Source organism: Equus quagga, chromosome 17, assembly GCF_021613505.1.
Source record: "Equus quagga isolate Etosha38 chromosome 17, UCLA_HA_Equagga_1.0, whole genome shotgun sequence".
Taxonomy (NCBI): Eukaryota; Metazoa; Chordata; class Mammalia; order Perissodactyla; family Equidae; genus Equus; species Equus quagga.
Window position 1 is genome coordinate 32,284,898 of NC_060283.1, and position 16,678 is coordinate 32,301,575.

General features: G+C 46.4%; 1 protein-coding gene across 2 annotated transcripts in view; it reads left to right on the forward strand.

Moving 5' to 3' along the window:
• The window catches only part of THAP4 (THAP domain containing 4), a 45,337-nt gene that overhangs the window by 612 nt on the left and 28,047 nt on the right, over positions 1–16,678 (forward strand). The window contains exons 1-2 of one of the 2 annotated variants that reach the window (XM_046643123.1): positions 7–115; positions 2,412–3,571. In XM_046643123.1, coding sequence (XP_046499079.1) covers positions 39–115; positions 2,412–3,571 — 1,237 coding nt within the window. In that variant the 5' untranslated portion in view covers positions 7–38. Of the gene's footprint in view, positions 1–6; positions 116–2,411; positions 3,572–16,678 lie in introns of those variants that run through there. The other variant, XM_046643124.1, reaches the window with a different exon arrangement.

The window sequence follows — 16,678 nt, forward strand, 5'->3', positions numbered from 1 at the left end:
CCGGAGCTTGGCGGTGGCGCGGCGGCCGGAGGCCCGAGATGGTGATCTGCTGCGCGGCCGCGAACTGCTCCAACCGGCAGGGCAAGGGGGAGAAACGTGCCGTCTCCTTCCACAGGTAACCGGCCCCTCCCGGCCCGCCGCCCGCGCGGCCCGGCGGCCACGCCCCCGCCCGGCCCGGCCCGGCCCGGCCCGGCCCCGCGGGGAAACTGAGGCCGCGCGGCCCGGCCCGAGGCGCGGTGGTGCACTTTGTGCGCCGGGCCTTCGGGCCGGTCCCGCTAGTGAGTCAGCGCCGGGAGCTGTGTGACCTTGGCCCGCGCCGCCGTCTCTGGGCCGGGCGCCTCGGGCCACCGCGGCCACCCCACGGCCACCCTCCAGCCACCAGGCGCCCACCCTAAGGCCACCCGTCCGCCCACTTGGAGGCCACCTTACGGCCTCCACCACCCTCTCACCCCCACTCCGCGGCCACCCTGCGCCCCATTGATTCGGGTTGGCGCCGCCAATTTCCAGAAACAGTGTATTCTGGAAAAGCTCTTCCTTAGGTCAGTTGTCCTCTTGCATCTGCTGTGACTTTTCTGCTCTTTTGATCGCGGGGGAGCCTGCCTTGATCTCTGCGATCAGGAATGTGGCCGAGCAAAGGCAACTTGTATCCTTAACACGCGCTCCAGACGCTCTGTTACTAGAAGGGTCCTGGCAGCCCCGGGGAGAAGTGGCTCTGCGCGTGGAGGTGAGTCCTGGAGACGCGCTCCGACAGCATTCTCCGGGGAGCGGGGCCGGCCCCCTCCTCAGGCGAGGCTGACCCTGCGCGCTCGTGGAAGGGGCCCCTTCCCACTTCTTCCTGGGCTCCCGCGGAAGCTGGCCCACCGCAGGCCGAGGGGTTTGCCCTCCGCCTGGCCTGGCCTGACTCCTTTCGTGAGGGCTCCTGGAATTTAGCTATTTCAGCGAGTCCTTTTCTGCGGACTTCCACACTGGAGGTCCCAGAACAGTGAACTAAAGGGGCGACTTTAAAAACCTCGTCGCAGATACTTCCGTTTTATGGTGCAGTGTGTTATTTAAGTTTTAAAGACCTGACTGACACTGGTTATTTATAGTCTCATTGAAAGTTACAATGGTTTGTTCTTAAGTTGTTACAATCTAGCGAAAGACCTGGTAATGTTAGATTATTTCAGAGGTCAGCCACCGTGCTTTCTTGACAGTTTCTTTCAGAGCCTGTGTCCCAGAAGTTTTGTTACTGTTTTCCAAAATGAGACAAAGCTATGTAGACAGGGCCTCTCTTGGCTTTGGTATTGGTCTAATGTGGGGGCAGAGGACGGGCAAATTGGGGGAGGGGGTCTTTGGGAAATGGGCTCACAAAGCATTGCAAGTTTAGAAGGTCATGTTGCTTAGAACTTCTGAGGAGTTAATATCCACCCTGGTCTTCAGCGGCCTCAGGTGGGTTAGATGACTTTTGGTGGAGCAGAGAGCCCTCTGGAACGACCCCCCCCCCCCCCGCCCCATGTGCACAGTTCAGTCAGTTTTCTTTTCGATTTTATTTTTTCCCCTTTTCTCCCCAAAGCCCCGCAGTACGTAGATGTGTATTCCTCGTTGAGGGTCCTTCTAGTTGTGGCATGTGGGACGCTGCCTCAGCGTGGTCTGACGAGCAGTGCCATGTCCGCGCCCAGGATTCGAACTAACGAAACACTGGGCCGCCTGCAGCCGAGCGCGCGAACTTAACCACTCAGCCACGGGGCCAGCCCCTCAGTCGGTTTTCTCAATAGAGATCTTGCTGCCTTACTGAGAAGAAATGCTCACTATCTGGTTCACTATCCTCCAGGGACTGGCTTCTTTCTGAAGGGAGCAGTTTGACTTGTGGTAGTGGAAGGGCAGTAGGAGAGCACAGCTGCAGCTCTGGAGTCTGCTCTCCTCATCTCCTTGAGCCACAGCTGGGGCCAGGCTCGGTGCCGCGTGTCTAGGATGCTCTGCTGGCGACATCTGGCCTTGCTTAGGAATAGGGCAGCCAACCCTCCCGGTTTCGGCATCCAGGTCCTGCATCCCAGGCACAGCAGGAGGGTTGGTCAGCTGTGAGCTTCTAGGAACTGTTTGCAGGGCTTCCTGCAGCCTTTCCTGTTGTCCTGATGCCGTGCTGTGCTGTGTGCCCCAGCATGTGTCTCCCTGCAGGGCACTTAGCACAGCCTGGGAGGAGAGCCTCGCTCTCCTGCCTTCTCTGTAGACGGTAAGCTCCTTAAGGGTAGACAATGGCTCTTTCACCTTTCTGTTCTAGTGATAAATTGCAAGTAAGAGGTATTCCTTAAATCTTTACTAAATGTTAAATACAGGTGTGGGTGTTTGCAGAAACACTTGTTTTGCTTTTATAGTTGATCATTTTTGGGGGAGACGTTTGATTGTTTTTGATTACTTTGTCATTTGTCCTGCAGATTTCCCCTCAAGGACTCAAAACGTCTGATCCAGTGGTTAAAAGCTGTTCAGAGGGATAACTGGACCCCGACCAAGTATTCTTTCCTCTGTAGCGAGCATTTCACCAAAGATAGCTTCTCCAAAAGGCTGGAGGATCAACACCGCCTGCTCAAGCCCACGGCCGTGCCCTCCATCTTTCACCTGACTGAGAAGAGGGGGGCTGGAGGCCATGGCCGCACCAGGAGAAGGGACACCAGAAAGGCCTCGGGGGGCCTGAGGCGACGTACAGGTGAAGCAGGCGGGAAGGTGGCTGCTGCGGGTTCGTCGTCGTCCTCAAGTGGAAACCTCATGGCCAAGCCAGAGTCCCGCAAGTTGAAGCGAGCCGCTCTGCAGGGGGAGAGCGCGCCCAGGGCTGCCCAGGAAGCCGCCAGTCAGGAGCGGGCGCAGCAGTCTCTGGAAGGGACTGCAGGAGACGGTGTGGCAGCCACAGTGACAGGCAGCCAGGCAGAAGCAAACGCATCTGCTGTAGATGCTAGCGACAAGACCACCACCTCCCCCGCCGCGGGCCTGGTAGATAAGAGTGGCATTTCCGTGGATGACTTTACCCCCCCAGGATCTGGGGCATGCAAATTTATTGGCTCACTTCATTCTTACAGTTTCTCCTCCAAGCACACTCGAGAGAGGCCGTCTGTCCCCCGAGAGCCTGTTGACCGAAAGAGGCTGAAGAGAGACGTGGAGCCCAGCTGCAGCGGGACCAGCCTGGGGCTGGACAAGGGCTTGGCCCAGAGCCCCCCGAGCTCATCACTCACGGTGACGCCTCAGAAGCCCTCCCAGAGCCCCTCTGCCCCTCCGACCGACGTCACCCCGAAGCCAGCCGCGGAAGCTGTGCAGAGCGAGCACAGTGACGCAAGCCCCATGTCCATCAACGAGGTCATCCTGTCCGCGTCCGGGGCCTGCAAACTCATCGACTCGCTGCACTCCTACTGCTTCTCCTCCCGGCAGAACAAGAGCCAGGTGTGCTGCCTGCGGGAGCAGGTGGAGAAGAAGAACGGCGAGCTGAAGACCCTGCGGCAGAGGGTCAGCCGCTCCGACAGCCAGGTGCGCAAGCTGCAGGAGAAGCTGGACGAGCTGAGGAGAGTGAGCTTCCCCTACCTGAGCAGCCTGCTGCCCCCCAGCCGAGGTCAGTACTGGAGCCGCGGGCCTCCCCCGCTACCTGCTCCTCATCAGGGGTTTCTTGCTATGTGGCCGACAGCCCCCAAGCACTTGTGTGTGCAGCATACGCCCTGCCGTCTTGGGAGCAGGCTCTGCTAGTAGCCATTCCTCGTGGACAGGGAACCCAGGTTGGAGAGCTTACCCCACTGGCTCCAGGGCACTCGAGGGGCATCTGTGGCTGTGGGGGTTCAGCCGGTGGGAAAGGAGGCAGTTCAGGTCAGCTGGGAAGGCCAGAACTGCTCAGTGAATGGTGCCTGGATGGTTGGTTTTCCACCTGAATGGGGAAAGGCAGCTTCTGTTGCATCCCTCACACAAACGTAAATTCCAGGTGAGCTTGGACCTGAATGTAAAATAAAATAACATAGTAAACTATTAGGAAAGTTATAGGTGACTCTTAAAGTCATGGAGAGGTTCTTTCCATTCATGCTTTAATGAGTATCCTTGAAGTTAAATATTTTGAACTTTAATAGTAATTTGTGTAAAATTTTAAGCATCTGTTCAAGTAGGATACATTCTCTTTTGTAAAAGTTAAAACAGTATAGGGGCCAGCCCCATGGCCTGGTGGTTAAGTTCAGTGTGCTACGCTTCCGTGGCCCGGGTTTGGTTCCTGGGCACAGGCTACACCCGTCTTTGGCGGCAATGCTGTGGCAGCAGCCCACATACAACAAGAGCAAGATTGGCACAGATGTTAGCTCAGGGCGAATCTTCCTCAGCAAGATGAAATAGCTAAAACGGTACAGAAATATATACACTAAGAAGTGACAATTCCCATCCCTCACCCCCCTCCTGGTGTTGTTTTCTTCCCTCCCCAAAGCCCCGGTAAGTGTACATTCCAGTCGTAGGTCCTCGTTCTTCGACGTGAGCCGCTGCCCCAGCCTGGCTGCTGACGGGTGAGTGGTGTGGTTCCTCGCCCAGAACTGAACCCGGGCCCCTGAAGAGAAGCGTGCCAAACTTCACCACTAGGCCATCAGGGCTGGCTCCGCCTCCCAACCTTTATTCTTTGTTGCTAGTAAAATTTGGTGCGTAATCTCTTAGACTATTTTCTGTGCTTTCGTGTGTGTATCTTTGTACCCATACAAATAGGTTAGATATATTTTTTTATGTGTTTGTTGGCTATACTTCTGCTTTTCCCCGTTTTACTGTTTAGTCTTTGTAAACATTAGTTTCTAGATCTTATTTACGTGTTGAGGATAGTATCTTTTGCCTCTTATATACATGTACGGGGAAAACATTTCCCTACCACGTCGTTCATTTAATCTGGATCAATGCTTGTCTTCTGGGATATAAGCAACACTTCAGGTAGGAAATGACTCTGTGTGCCAGGCTGTTCAGGACCTCCTGGACCCCAGGGCAACAACCATTAGCACAACCCAAAACAAGAAACAAAACTCATGCTGTGCGTTTCCAGATGCATCCTGGGAGAAGGACAGCTCCAGCTGAGGACCACCGGTATCCTGGTCAGAGTTGTCCGCTGTGTTTTCCTGTCACATTAAAGCTGTTTTTGTAGTTTCTTATTCCCAATAGTACTGTTTGGTACCTTTATCTGTTCTTCTTGGTCACACTCCCCGAGGTTTGTCCCCATTCCAGGTCTTTCCAAGCGACCAGCCCTGACTCCGTTGATCAGGTCTACGTTGTTGCTTCTGCCTCGTGAATCCTCCCCGCTTTCCACTGTCTTCGGTTTTATTGCGTCGTTGTTCTGGCTCCTGGAGGGAAGCGCTCAGCTTCTTCGTGTACAGCTGCCATATGCTGACACCTGTCCCTTCTTCTGCCCCTGTGCCCCCAGGCCATGGATTTGCCTCGTGCTGCTCTCATTGCTGTTCATTTCTAGATAAAACAGTCTGGATTCCCTCTTTAACCTGAGAGAGTTAGAAGGGTGTGGACAGTTTTAAAGTGGATGGATTGGGGGAGGGGAGCCAAGTTTTTGTAATTATTTTTTAATTTTATTGCCTTAAGGTCCAGTAATATGGTCACATAGATATCTGCTTTCTGGAATCTTTAGTGCTTTCGTTGTGGCTTCGCACACAGTCCATTGTGGTGGCTGTTTGGTTGTGGTTTGAGGAGAAGGCATCCTCCCCACTAGCTGCTTACGTTGTCCCTCAGCTGAGGCTGGATGTAGCTTACTTGTGTTTGTCAGCAGATCTGTTTCCTAACTTCCGTATCACCTGACTGTGGACTTCTAAGAGAGGGAAGGTGGGTCTCCCTGTGATCCTGGAGGTGCCCCTTTCCTCAGGTGTGTCTGTCCAGTTTTGCTTTATGTCTCAAGACCAGGTTGTTAGGTGCATAAGTGCTTCTGACTGTTATCAACACAGAAAACCCCTTTTTGTCCCTTTTAAAGTCTTATTTCTTCATCTCCTTATTTTCAACCTTATTATATCCCTTTATTTTATACCTATGTTTTAACTCAATCTGAGAGCCTTCATCTTTTTATAGAGTAACCTTTTTTTTCCTTTTTCTCCCAAAGCCCCCCAGTACATAGTTGTGTATTTAGTTGTGGGTCCTTCCAGTTGTGGCATGTGGAACGCCACCTCAGCATGGCCTGACGAGCAGTGCCATGTCTGTGCCCAGGATTCAAACTGGTGAAACCGTGGGCCGCCGAAGCAGAGCGCGTGAACGCAACCACTCAACCACGGGGCGGCCCCTATAGAGTCATTTAATCCATTTACAATTGTGATTATTGATAAGTTGGAATTTGGGCCTGCATTTTATTTAATTGCTAACTTGTTAGGCTTTCTTGTTATTTTTCTATTCTTCTGGTGGATGTCTTTCAGCTTCTGAAACAGCCGTTTCAGCCTTTCTGTAAGTGCTCAGAGGTGATCGCTTCCCGTATCCTACACTCCCAGCTCCTTACCCTCCACTCCGCAGCTCGAGACTGTCTGATCTTAGTTACATATTCTTATTTTCCCCATCAAACAGCCATGATTGGATGTAAGTACACGTTTTATGCGTTACTTTATTTACCACTATTTATTGTATCCGTATGTTTCTTCCTTTTTGGAAATACTTAGTGATATTTTTGGAACTCATACAACAGTAAAATTTTGAGAGGAATCGAGTTTGAGATTCTCCTTAGATGCTGATGCCACAGAGCCAGCCCCCGACCTCTTAAAGCTGCATCTGTGTGTCTGCAGTGTCTGGGGAGGTCGGAGATGTTTAAAGCCATGGAATCGGATGGAGTTTCCTGGAGAAACTGTGTAGCTAGAGAAGGGCCGGCGCCCAGCCTGGGAGCGGGCAGTGTTGGTAGAGGTGCCGCTGAAGAGGCTCCAGGAAAGGAGACTGAAAGTGTGGAGCGTGGACTCACAGGAGCCACGAGGGGAAAGGGCTGTTGCAGAAAGGAGGGCTGCTCCTTTCTCATCAGAATGGAGAAGAGGTGGCTGGACTTGGCCACAGGGGATCACTGGTGACAGCGGTCTCCTTGGAGCAGTGGGAAGGGAGCTGCGTCTCGAGTGGGTGAGGGGGGCATGGGAGGGAGGACCAGGGACGAGGCACTTTGCTTAAGAGGTTTAGCCGTGAAGGGAGTCGGGAAACCGGATGGTAGCCAAAGGGGAACATGGCTCAAGGGAGAGTTTTGTTTCTAAGGTGGAGATAAGCGAGCAGGTGTCTGTGCTGCAGGTGGGACCAGGTGGAGAGGAAGAGCCTGAGGGCCAGGGAAGAGCGAGCTGGGCCCTGAGGAGGTGCAGGGCTGGGCTCCGCCGCCCAGGATGGGGCAGAGAGCAAGGGGACAGATGCTGCGCGGGCAGAAAGGGTGCCCTGCACCTCTGCTCCTTGTTCCCGGAGTGTGAGGGGCACTGGCTGGGAGTGGAGGGCGATGCGGAGGATTAGGTGAGTGGCACGGGGAGAGGGGAAGGGAGAGAGGCACCCTGGCTTGGTCTCCACGGCCCGCCCGGGCCCTTCCCGGATCCCTGGTCACCAGCTGCTGTCTCTCTTTGATGTCTTCCCCAGAAGGTCCGCTCTCTTGATGGTTCCCAGGGCAGGGCTGTCATGAACCTGTTCATCAGTGACGGAATCTTTGGGTCATTTTTTAGGGACTTTATGTCGCAGGGGCTCTACCATGCTTATTCAGTCCATTATCTTTACCCAATCCCTTTGTTTTGGGACAGATTCCCTGTAGCAGAGCAGCTGGGCCAGTGGCCTCAGGTGCCAGGGCTCAGAGGTTTGCCCTCTGGACAGCCGGTGCTGACGGCATTCTCACAGGGCGCAGCGCTCCATCCCTGAGCCCACTCCAACTCGGGGTGTCTTGACGTTGTAAAACCTGGGGCACTTCCATCAGAGTCTGTCATTGGCCTTTCTGTGCCCAGTGAGGGTGAACATCCTTCCATGTCGAGTATCTCTGTCACTCCCCTGCCGTGCCGTCGCCCACCTTGCTTGCTGGGCTCCGAACCTTCCAGGTGGAGCCAGCTCGTTCACGCTCTGTCCGGTGTGATGGCACCTTCCACAGTGTGCCCCTTGAGGACTTGCTTCAAAAATACTTGTTTTCCTCCTGTTCCTTGATTCCTTGTACACGTAATCTAGAATCAATCTAGAGTTGTAAAACCATTTTATTGTGGAAAATCTTGAACACATACAAATTAAGCAGAAAAGTATAATAGCTCCCCATGTCCCTGTCAGCTTCCACGTTCATCGGTATTCTGCTATTCCTGTTTCATCTGTATTTCTGCCCACTGCCCACCTTCCACTGATTATTTTTTAATTAATAGATTGTTTCTTGGGAAAGTTTTAGTTGGACAGAAAAATTTAGCAGATAGTACAGAGCGTCTCTCCCCCGTCCCCCACATTTTCCCCTGCTGCTAACATCTTGCGTGACCTCCGGTTAGTGTGGTTCATTCCTGACAGGTGAGGAGCCAATATTGATAGAGTGTTGGTAACTAAGTCCACAGTTTACATTGACGGTCACTGTCTCACTGTCATGTAGTTGGATTTTGACAAATGCGTCATCTCGTGTACCCACCGTGGCAGTATCCTACAGAGGAGGTGGGTTGCCCTGCAAGCCCTGTGCTCCGTCTGCCTCTTCATCCCTTGCGTCCTAACCCCTGGCAACCCCTGATCTTTACACTGTTTCTATGGTTTTGCCTTTTCTAGGGTGTCACAGAGTTGGCGTACATGGAAACCATGGAATAGAGTGTGAAGCCTTTTCTGGTGGGCTTCTTTCACTTAGCGGTATCCGTATAAGGTTCCTCTCTGTCTTGTTGTGGCTTGAGAGCTCATTTCTTCTTTTTTTTTCTCTTTTTTATATTGAGTTAAAATACATGTAACAAAAAATTTACCATCTTAACTGTTTTCAAATGTAAACGTCAGTGGCGTTAAATACATTCACGTTGTCAGGCTCCGTCACCACCATCCATCCCCATAACTCTTGTAAATCTGAAGCTCTGTACCTGTTAAACAATAACTCCCGCTGCCCCCCTCGCCCCTCAGCCCCCAGCCTTGGCAGCCACCATTCCGCTTTCTGTCTCTATGATTTTGACTACTCTAAGCGCTTCATATGAGTGGAATTATACTGTATTTGTCTTTTTGTGACTGGCTTATTTCACTTAGCACAATGTCCTCAACGTTCATCCACGTTGTAGCATCTTGCAGAATTTCCTTCCTTTTTAAGGGTGAATATTATTCCATTGTGTGGATATACTACATTTCGTTTATCCATTCATTCATTGATGGACACTTGGGTTGCTTCCACGTTTTAGCTAATGTGAATAATGCCGCTGTGAACATGGGTGTGCAAATATCTTTTTGAGACCCTGCTTTTGCTTTTTTGTCTGTCTACTCAGAAGCGAGATTGCTGGTTCATATGGTAATTCTATGTTTAACTTTTTGAGGAACTTGCATACTGTTTTCCATTGTGGCTGCCCCATTTTCCATTCCTATCAACAGTGTACACAGGTTCCAATTTCTTTGCATCTTCACTTGTTTTCTGCTTTTTGCTAGTAGCCATCCTAATGGGTGTGAGAGGGTATCTCATTGTAGTTTTGATTTTCATTTTCCTCATGATTAGTGATGTTGAGCATCTTTTCATGGCTTATTGGGCGTTCATATATCTTCTGTGGAGAAATGTCTATTCAGGTCCTTTGCCCATTTTTGAATTGAGTTGTTTGGTTTTTTGTTGTTGAGCTTTAGTTCTCCTCTGTATATTCCGGATATCAATCTCATCAGAAATATGATTGGCAAATATTTTCTCCCATTCTGTGGGTTGACTTTTTTACTCTGTGCATGGTGCCTTTTGATATACAAATTTTTAAGTTTCAGAAAGTCCACTGTCTATTTGTTTTTCTTTTGTTACCTGTGCCTTTGGTCTCGTATCCAAGAAATTGCTGCCAAGTTCAGTGTCGTGAAGCTTTAGTACTGTGTTTTCTTCTAAGAATTTTATTGTTTTAACTCTTACATTTAGGTCTTCGATCCATTTTGAGTTAATTTTTATATATGGTGTTAAATGTACACAGACTTGAATGAAGTTGGGTCCAACTTCGTTCTTTTGCATGTGGATGTCCAGTTTTCCCAACACCATTTGTTGAAAAGACTTTCTTTCCCCATTGAATGGTCTTGGCACCCTTGTCAAAAATCATTGACCATATGTGTGAGGGTTTGTTTCTGGGCTCGCTATTCTGTTCCGTTGGTCCGTCTGTCCGTCTTTATGCCATTACCACACTTGATTGCTGTAGCTTTGTAGTAAGTTTCAAAATCGAGTGTCAGTCCTCCAGTTTTGCTCTTCTTTTTCAGAATTGTTTTGGCTATTCTGGGTGCCTTAGGCTTCTATGTGAATTTTAGGTAGGTTTTTCTGTTTCTGCAAAAAAACATCATTGGGATTTTGTTGGGGATTGCATTGAATCTGTAAATTGCTTTGGATAATACTGACACTTTTTTTTTTTATTAAGATTATGATAGTCTACAACGTTGTGAGATTTCAGTTGTACATTATGGTTAGTCGTGTTGTGGGTACACCACTTCACCCTTTGTGCCCTCCCCCCACGCCCTCCTTTCCCCTGGTAACCACCGATCAGTTCTCTTTGTCTACATGTTTAACTTCCACCTATGAGTGGAGTCATATAGAGTTCGTCTTTCTCTGTTTGGCTTATTTCACTCAACATAATACCCTCAAGGTCCATCCATGTTGATGCGAATGGGATGATTTTGTCCTTTTTTATGGCTGAATAGTATTCCATTGTGTATATATACCATATCTTCTTTATCCAATCATCAGCTGCTGGGCACTTAGGTTGGTTCCACGTCTTGGCTATTGTAAATAATGCTGTGATGAACATAGGGGTGCATGGGGCTCTTGGAATTGCTGATTTCAGGTTCTTAGGATAGATACCCAGTAGTGGGATGGCTGGGTCATAGGGTATTTCTATTTTTAACTTTTTGAGAAATCTCCATACTGTTTTCCAATATTGACACTTTTAACAATATTAAAGCCTTCCAAAATCCATGAACACAGGATGTACTTCCATTTAATTATGTCGTCTTTAATTTCTTTCCGAGGGGCTGGCCCCGTGGCCGAGTGGTTAAGTTTGCACACTCCGCTGCAGGCGGCCCAGTGTTTCGTTGGTTCGAATCCTGGGCGCAGACATGGCACTGCTCATCAAACCACGCTGAGGCAGCGTCCCACATACCACAACTAGAAGGACCCACAATGAAGACTATGCAGCTATGTACAGAGGGGCTTTGGGGAGAAAAAGGGGGAAAAAAAATTTCTTTCTGAAATGTTTTGTAGTTTTTATTGTGTAAGTATTTCACCTTCTTGGTTACATCCCAAGTGTTTTATTCTTTTTGATGCTGTTGTAAATGGAATTGTTTTTGTAATTTCCTTTTCAGATGGTTCATGATTTGTGTGTAGAAATGCAACTGATTTTTTTTTATAGTTGCCTGTCTTCCCTTTTTTTTTATTGAGGTCATAATAGTTTATAACATTGTGAAATTTCGGTTGTACGTTATTATTTGTCAGCCACCATATAAGTGCTCCCCTTCACCCCTGTGCCTATCCCCCAGCCCCCTTCCCCTCTGGTCACCACCAAACTCTCTCTTTATCCATGTGTTAGCTTATCTTCCACACATGAGTGAAATCATACAGTTTTTCTAGTTTTTGTTTAAATCCACTATTTCCTTGTTGACTTTTTGTCTGGATGATCTATCCATTGATGTGAGTGGGATGTTAAGGTCCCCTACTATTACTGTGTTGTCGTTAATATCTCCTTTTAGGTTTGTTAATACTCGCTTTATGTATATTGGTGCTCCTGTGTCGGGTGCATACATAAGTGTTATGTCTTCTTGGTGGAGTGTGCCTTTTATCATTATATCCTGCCCCTCTTTGTCTCTAGTTGTCTTTTTTATCTTGAGGTCTACTTTGTCTGATAGAAGTATGACAACACCTGCTTTCTTTTGTTGGCCATTAGCTTGGCGTATTGTCTTCTCACCCTTCACTCTGAGCCTGTGTTTGTCTTTAGAGCTGAGATGTGTTTCCTGGAGGCAGCATATTGTTGGGTCTTGTTTTAAAATCCATCCCACCACTTGGTGTCTTTTGATTGGAGAATTCAATCCGTTTACATTTAGAATCATTATTGATATATGAGGGCTTACTGCTGCCATTTTATCGCCTGTTTTCTGGTTCTTCTGCATTTCTCTTGTTTCTCATCCCATGTATTTCTGACTCCTTGTTCAGTTTGGTAGTTCTCTATGATGGTTTTCTTAGTTTGTCTTTATTTATCATTTGTGTCTCTGTTCTGATGATTTGTTTAGTGGTTGCTGTGATGTTTGTATAGAAAATCTCGTAGATGACGCAGTCCGTTTTCTGATAGCCTCTTATTTCCTTAGACTAAGATAATTCCATCCCTTTCCTCTTCCCCTCCTAAGTTATTATTGTCACAACTTATTCCATCTTGTGTTGTGAGTTTGTGGTTAAAATGACAAAATTTGATATTTTCCTTTCCTTTATCTTTAATGTTATAATTGTTTGCTAACCTGTTCTGATAGAGAGCTGCAGTTCCCTGATTTTGTCTGCCTATTTATCTCCTGTCTCAAGGCTTTGTAACCCCTTTCTTTTTTTTCTTTTCAGGTATGAGGGCCTTCTTGATCATTTCATGAATGGAGGGTCTTGTGATGTTGAACTCCCTTAGCTTTTGTGTATCTGGGAAAGTTTTTATTTCTCCATCATATTTGAAGGATATTTTCATGGGGTAGAGTATTCTTGGCTTAAAGTTTTTGTCTTTCAGAATTTTGAATATATCTTTCCACTCTCTCCCGGGCTGTAAGGTTTCTGCTGAGAAATCCACTGACAACCTGATAAGGGTTCCTTTATAGGTTATTTTCTTCTGCCTTGCTGCCCTTTATTTTATTTCTTTGTCATTGACTTTTGCCAGCTTTACTACTATATGCCTTGGAGAAGGTCTTTTTACATTGGTATTATTAGGAGTTCTGTTCGCCTCTTTTACTTGTATTTCCAGTTCCTTACCCAGGTTTGGGAAGTTCTCCGATGTTACTTCTTTGAACAAACTTTCTGCTCCCTTCTCCTTCTCTTCTCTCTCTGGAGTACCTATAATCCTTATGTTGCATTTCCTAATTGAGTCGGATATTTGTCAGAGACTTTCCTCATTTCTTTTTAGTCTTAGTTCTCTCTCCTCCTCCATCTGAAGCATTTCTATATTTCTGTCCTCCAGACAGCTGATTGTCTTCTCCATAATATCAGCTCTGTCGTTCAGGGAGTCCAGATTGTTTTTATCTCATCCATTTGGTTTTTAATCTCCAACATTTCTGATTGGTTTTTCTTCATAGTTTCAATCTCTTTTGTGAAGAAGTTGCTGATTTCATTGAACTATATTTTCTTGTAACTCCTTGAGTTTTTTTATGATAGCTATTTTGAATTCTCTGTCATTTAGATTATAAATTTCTGTGCCTTCAGGATTGATTTCTGGGTGCTTGTCATTTTCCTTCTTGTGTGGAGTATTAATATTTTTTTCATACTGTTGGATGGTGTGGATTTGTGCCTCCTCATAGTGATCTGGTTGCAGATTCCACCTGCTGCCACTGGGTAGGGGGTCAAGAGCTATGTATTCTGAGCCCTCTGTGACCCCAGGTCATTCGCTCTCAGCTACTGCTTTTCTATCCTATGTGCAGGTGCTGTGGCCAACCAGCTGAGGGGAGTGCCGGTGGGGGGGAGGGGGGTGTTGCTCTTTTTTGCCTGCACAATCCTGGGGGCGTTCTCACTCTGCCCTCGCTGTCTGCTCTCCTAGAGAGCTGGCTCCTTCCACTTCCTCCGGTGGATTCAGCACCTGCACCTTAAGACGTATGGCTCTGTGTGTGTCTCAGACATCTTTTGTGTTGTGTGAATGTTCTCTGTTAGTGTATGAATGTCTTTTCATTGTATCTTAGTGGGGAGAGTCTAAGGGAAGAGCTCACTCCGCCATGATGCTGACATCACTCCTCTGAAATGTAGCTGATTTTTGTATGTTGACTTTGTATCCTGCTACTTTGCTAAATTTGTTTATTAGATCCAACAGCTTTTTTGTGGCGTCTTTAGGGTTTTCTACATATGAGATCATATCATCTGCAAACAGGGATGATTTTACTTCTTTCTTTCCATTTCAGAGGCCTTTTCTTTCTTTTTCTTGCCTAATTGCTCTGGCTAGAACTTCCAGTACTGTGTTGAATAGAAGTGGTGAGAGTTGGCATCCTTGCCTTGTTCCTGATCTTAGAGGAAGAGGCTTCAGTCTTTCAGCGAGTGCTAGGTTTGCTGTGGGCTTTTCAGATACAGCTTTTTGTTGAGGTGGTTTCCTTCTATTCCTATTTTGTGAAGTCTTTTATCATGAAAGTGTGTTGAATTTTGTCAAATGCTTTTTCTTCATCGATTAAGATGATCATGTGGGTTTTCCCCTTTGTTTTGTTGATGTGGCATATTACATTGATCAATTTTTTTTTCCTGTATGGTTTATACTTTTTTTTTTTTAAAGATTTTATTGTTTTTATTTTTCCTTCTCCCCAAAGCTCCCCAGTACATTGTTTTATGTTTCAGTTGTGGGTCCTTCTAGTTGTGGCATGTGGGACGCCACCTCAGCATGGCTTGATGAGCAGTGCTGGGTCCACAGCCAGGATCCAAACCAGTGAAACCCCGGGCCACTGAAGCAGAGCGCACAAACTTAACCACTTGGCCACGGGGCTGGCCCCTGATCAATTTTTTTTCTATGTTGAACCATCCATGGATTCCAGGAGTAAATCCCACTTGGTCATGGTGCATAATTCTTTTAATACGCTGCTAAATTCAGTTTGCTGGAATTTTGATGAGGATTTTTGCATCAGTGTTTATAAGGCATATTGGTCTGTCATCCTCTTTTCTTGTAGTGTCTTTGTCTGGCTTTGGTGTCAGCATAATGCTGGCCTCAAAGAATGAGTTGGGAAGTGTTTCCTCTGCTTCAGTTTTTTGGAAAGGTATGGGAGTGATTGATATTAGTTCATTAAATGTTTGGTAGAATTCACCAGTGAAGCCATCAGGAGTCTTTGATTACTGATTGTCACTTTAATAGTTGTAGGTCTGTTCAGATTTTCTGTTTCTTTGTGATTTAGTCTTGGTAGTTTTTGTGTTTCTCGGAATTTGTCCGTTTCATCTAGGTTATCTAATTTTTTGATGTACAGTTGTTCCAAGTACTCTTTTATAATCTTTTCTATTTTTGTGGAATTGGTATTAATGTCCCCACTTTCGTTTCTGTTTTTACTAATTTGAGTCTTCTCTCTTTTTTTCTTAGTCCATCTAGCCAAGGGTTTGTTGATTTTGCTCATCCGTTTGGAGATGTTTGGCCTATCTTTTAATTGGGTTACTTATTTTCTTATTGTTGAGTTTTAAGTGTTCATAGTGTATTTTGGATACAAGTGGTTTTTTTGTTTTAGTTCATTATGTAATAATAATATCATAGTCTGTTTTACAAGTTAAATGTATGAAACAGAAACAGTGGGAAAAAACTAAACATGGGTCAGGAACATGAGTTTTTCCAAAACTAGGGGCCAAAGGAAGATATGTTGCCTGCAGGGTCCAAGGATGAGGTAGGGCGGGTGACAGGTACAGCACTTTTTTCTTTTTTGGGGGCAGATATTTTCTCTCAGTCTTTCTCCCTGACTTGTCTTTCTTTTCTCTTTCTTTTTTTAAATTTTGTTCTCTTAACAGTGTCTTTTGCAGAACAGAAATTTTAAATTTTAATAAAGTCCAACTTATTTTTTTCTTACATGAATTGTGCTTTTGATGTATCTGAAAACTCATTGCCAAACCCAGGGTCACGTAGATTTTCTCCTGTTTCTGTAAGGAGTTTTGTACTTTCATGTTTTACATTTCAGCCTATGAGTTTGAGTTAATTTTTGTGAAAGCTGCAAGGTCTGTGGTCTGTGTCTAGATTCCTTTTTTTTTGTATCGTCATCCAGTTGTTCCAGCACCATTTGTTGAATAGACTTTGTTTTCTCCATTCTATCCTCTTTGCTCTTTCATCAAAGCCAATTGTCTCTATCTGTGTGGGTCTGTTTCTGGACTCTCTGTTGTGTTCTATTGATCTATGTATCCTTTCATCAATACCATGCTGTATTGATTATTGTAGCTTTTTAGTAAGTCTTGAAATAGGGTACTGTGAGTTCTCCAACTTTGTTCTTTTCCATGAATATCGTTGCCTCTTTTGCCTCTCCATATAAACTTTAGAATCTGTTTGTCGATATCCACAAAATGGCTTCCTGGCAGATCAAGTTGAGAAGAACTGATATCTTCACAGTATTGAATGTGGCATGTCTGCCTGTTTATTTAGATCTTTTATTTCTTTCATCAGAACTTTGTAGTTTTCTCATAAAAATCTTACACACATTTTGTTGGATTTATACCTAAATATTTCTCTCTTTTTTTGGTGCAAGTATAAATGCTCCTGTGTTTTTAATTTCAAATTCTACTTGTTTATTGCTGGTGTATATGAAGACAGTTGACTTTTGTGTGTTAGCCTTGTATCTTCCAACCTTGTTATACAGCCATACGTCACTTAACACTGGGGATACGTTCTGAGAAGTGCATCGTTAGGTGATTTTGTCATTGAGCAAACATCATAGAGTGAACTTACACAAACCCAGA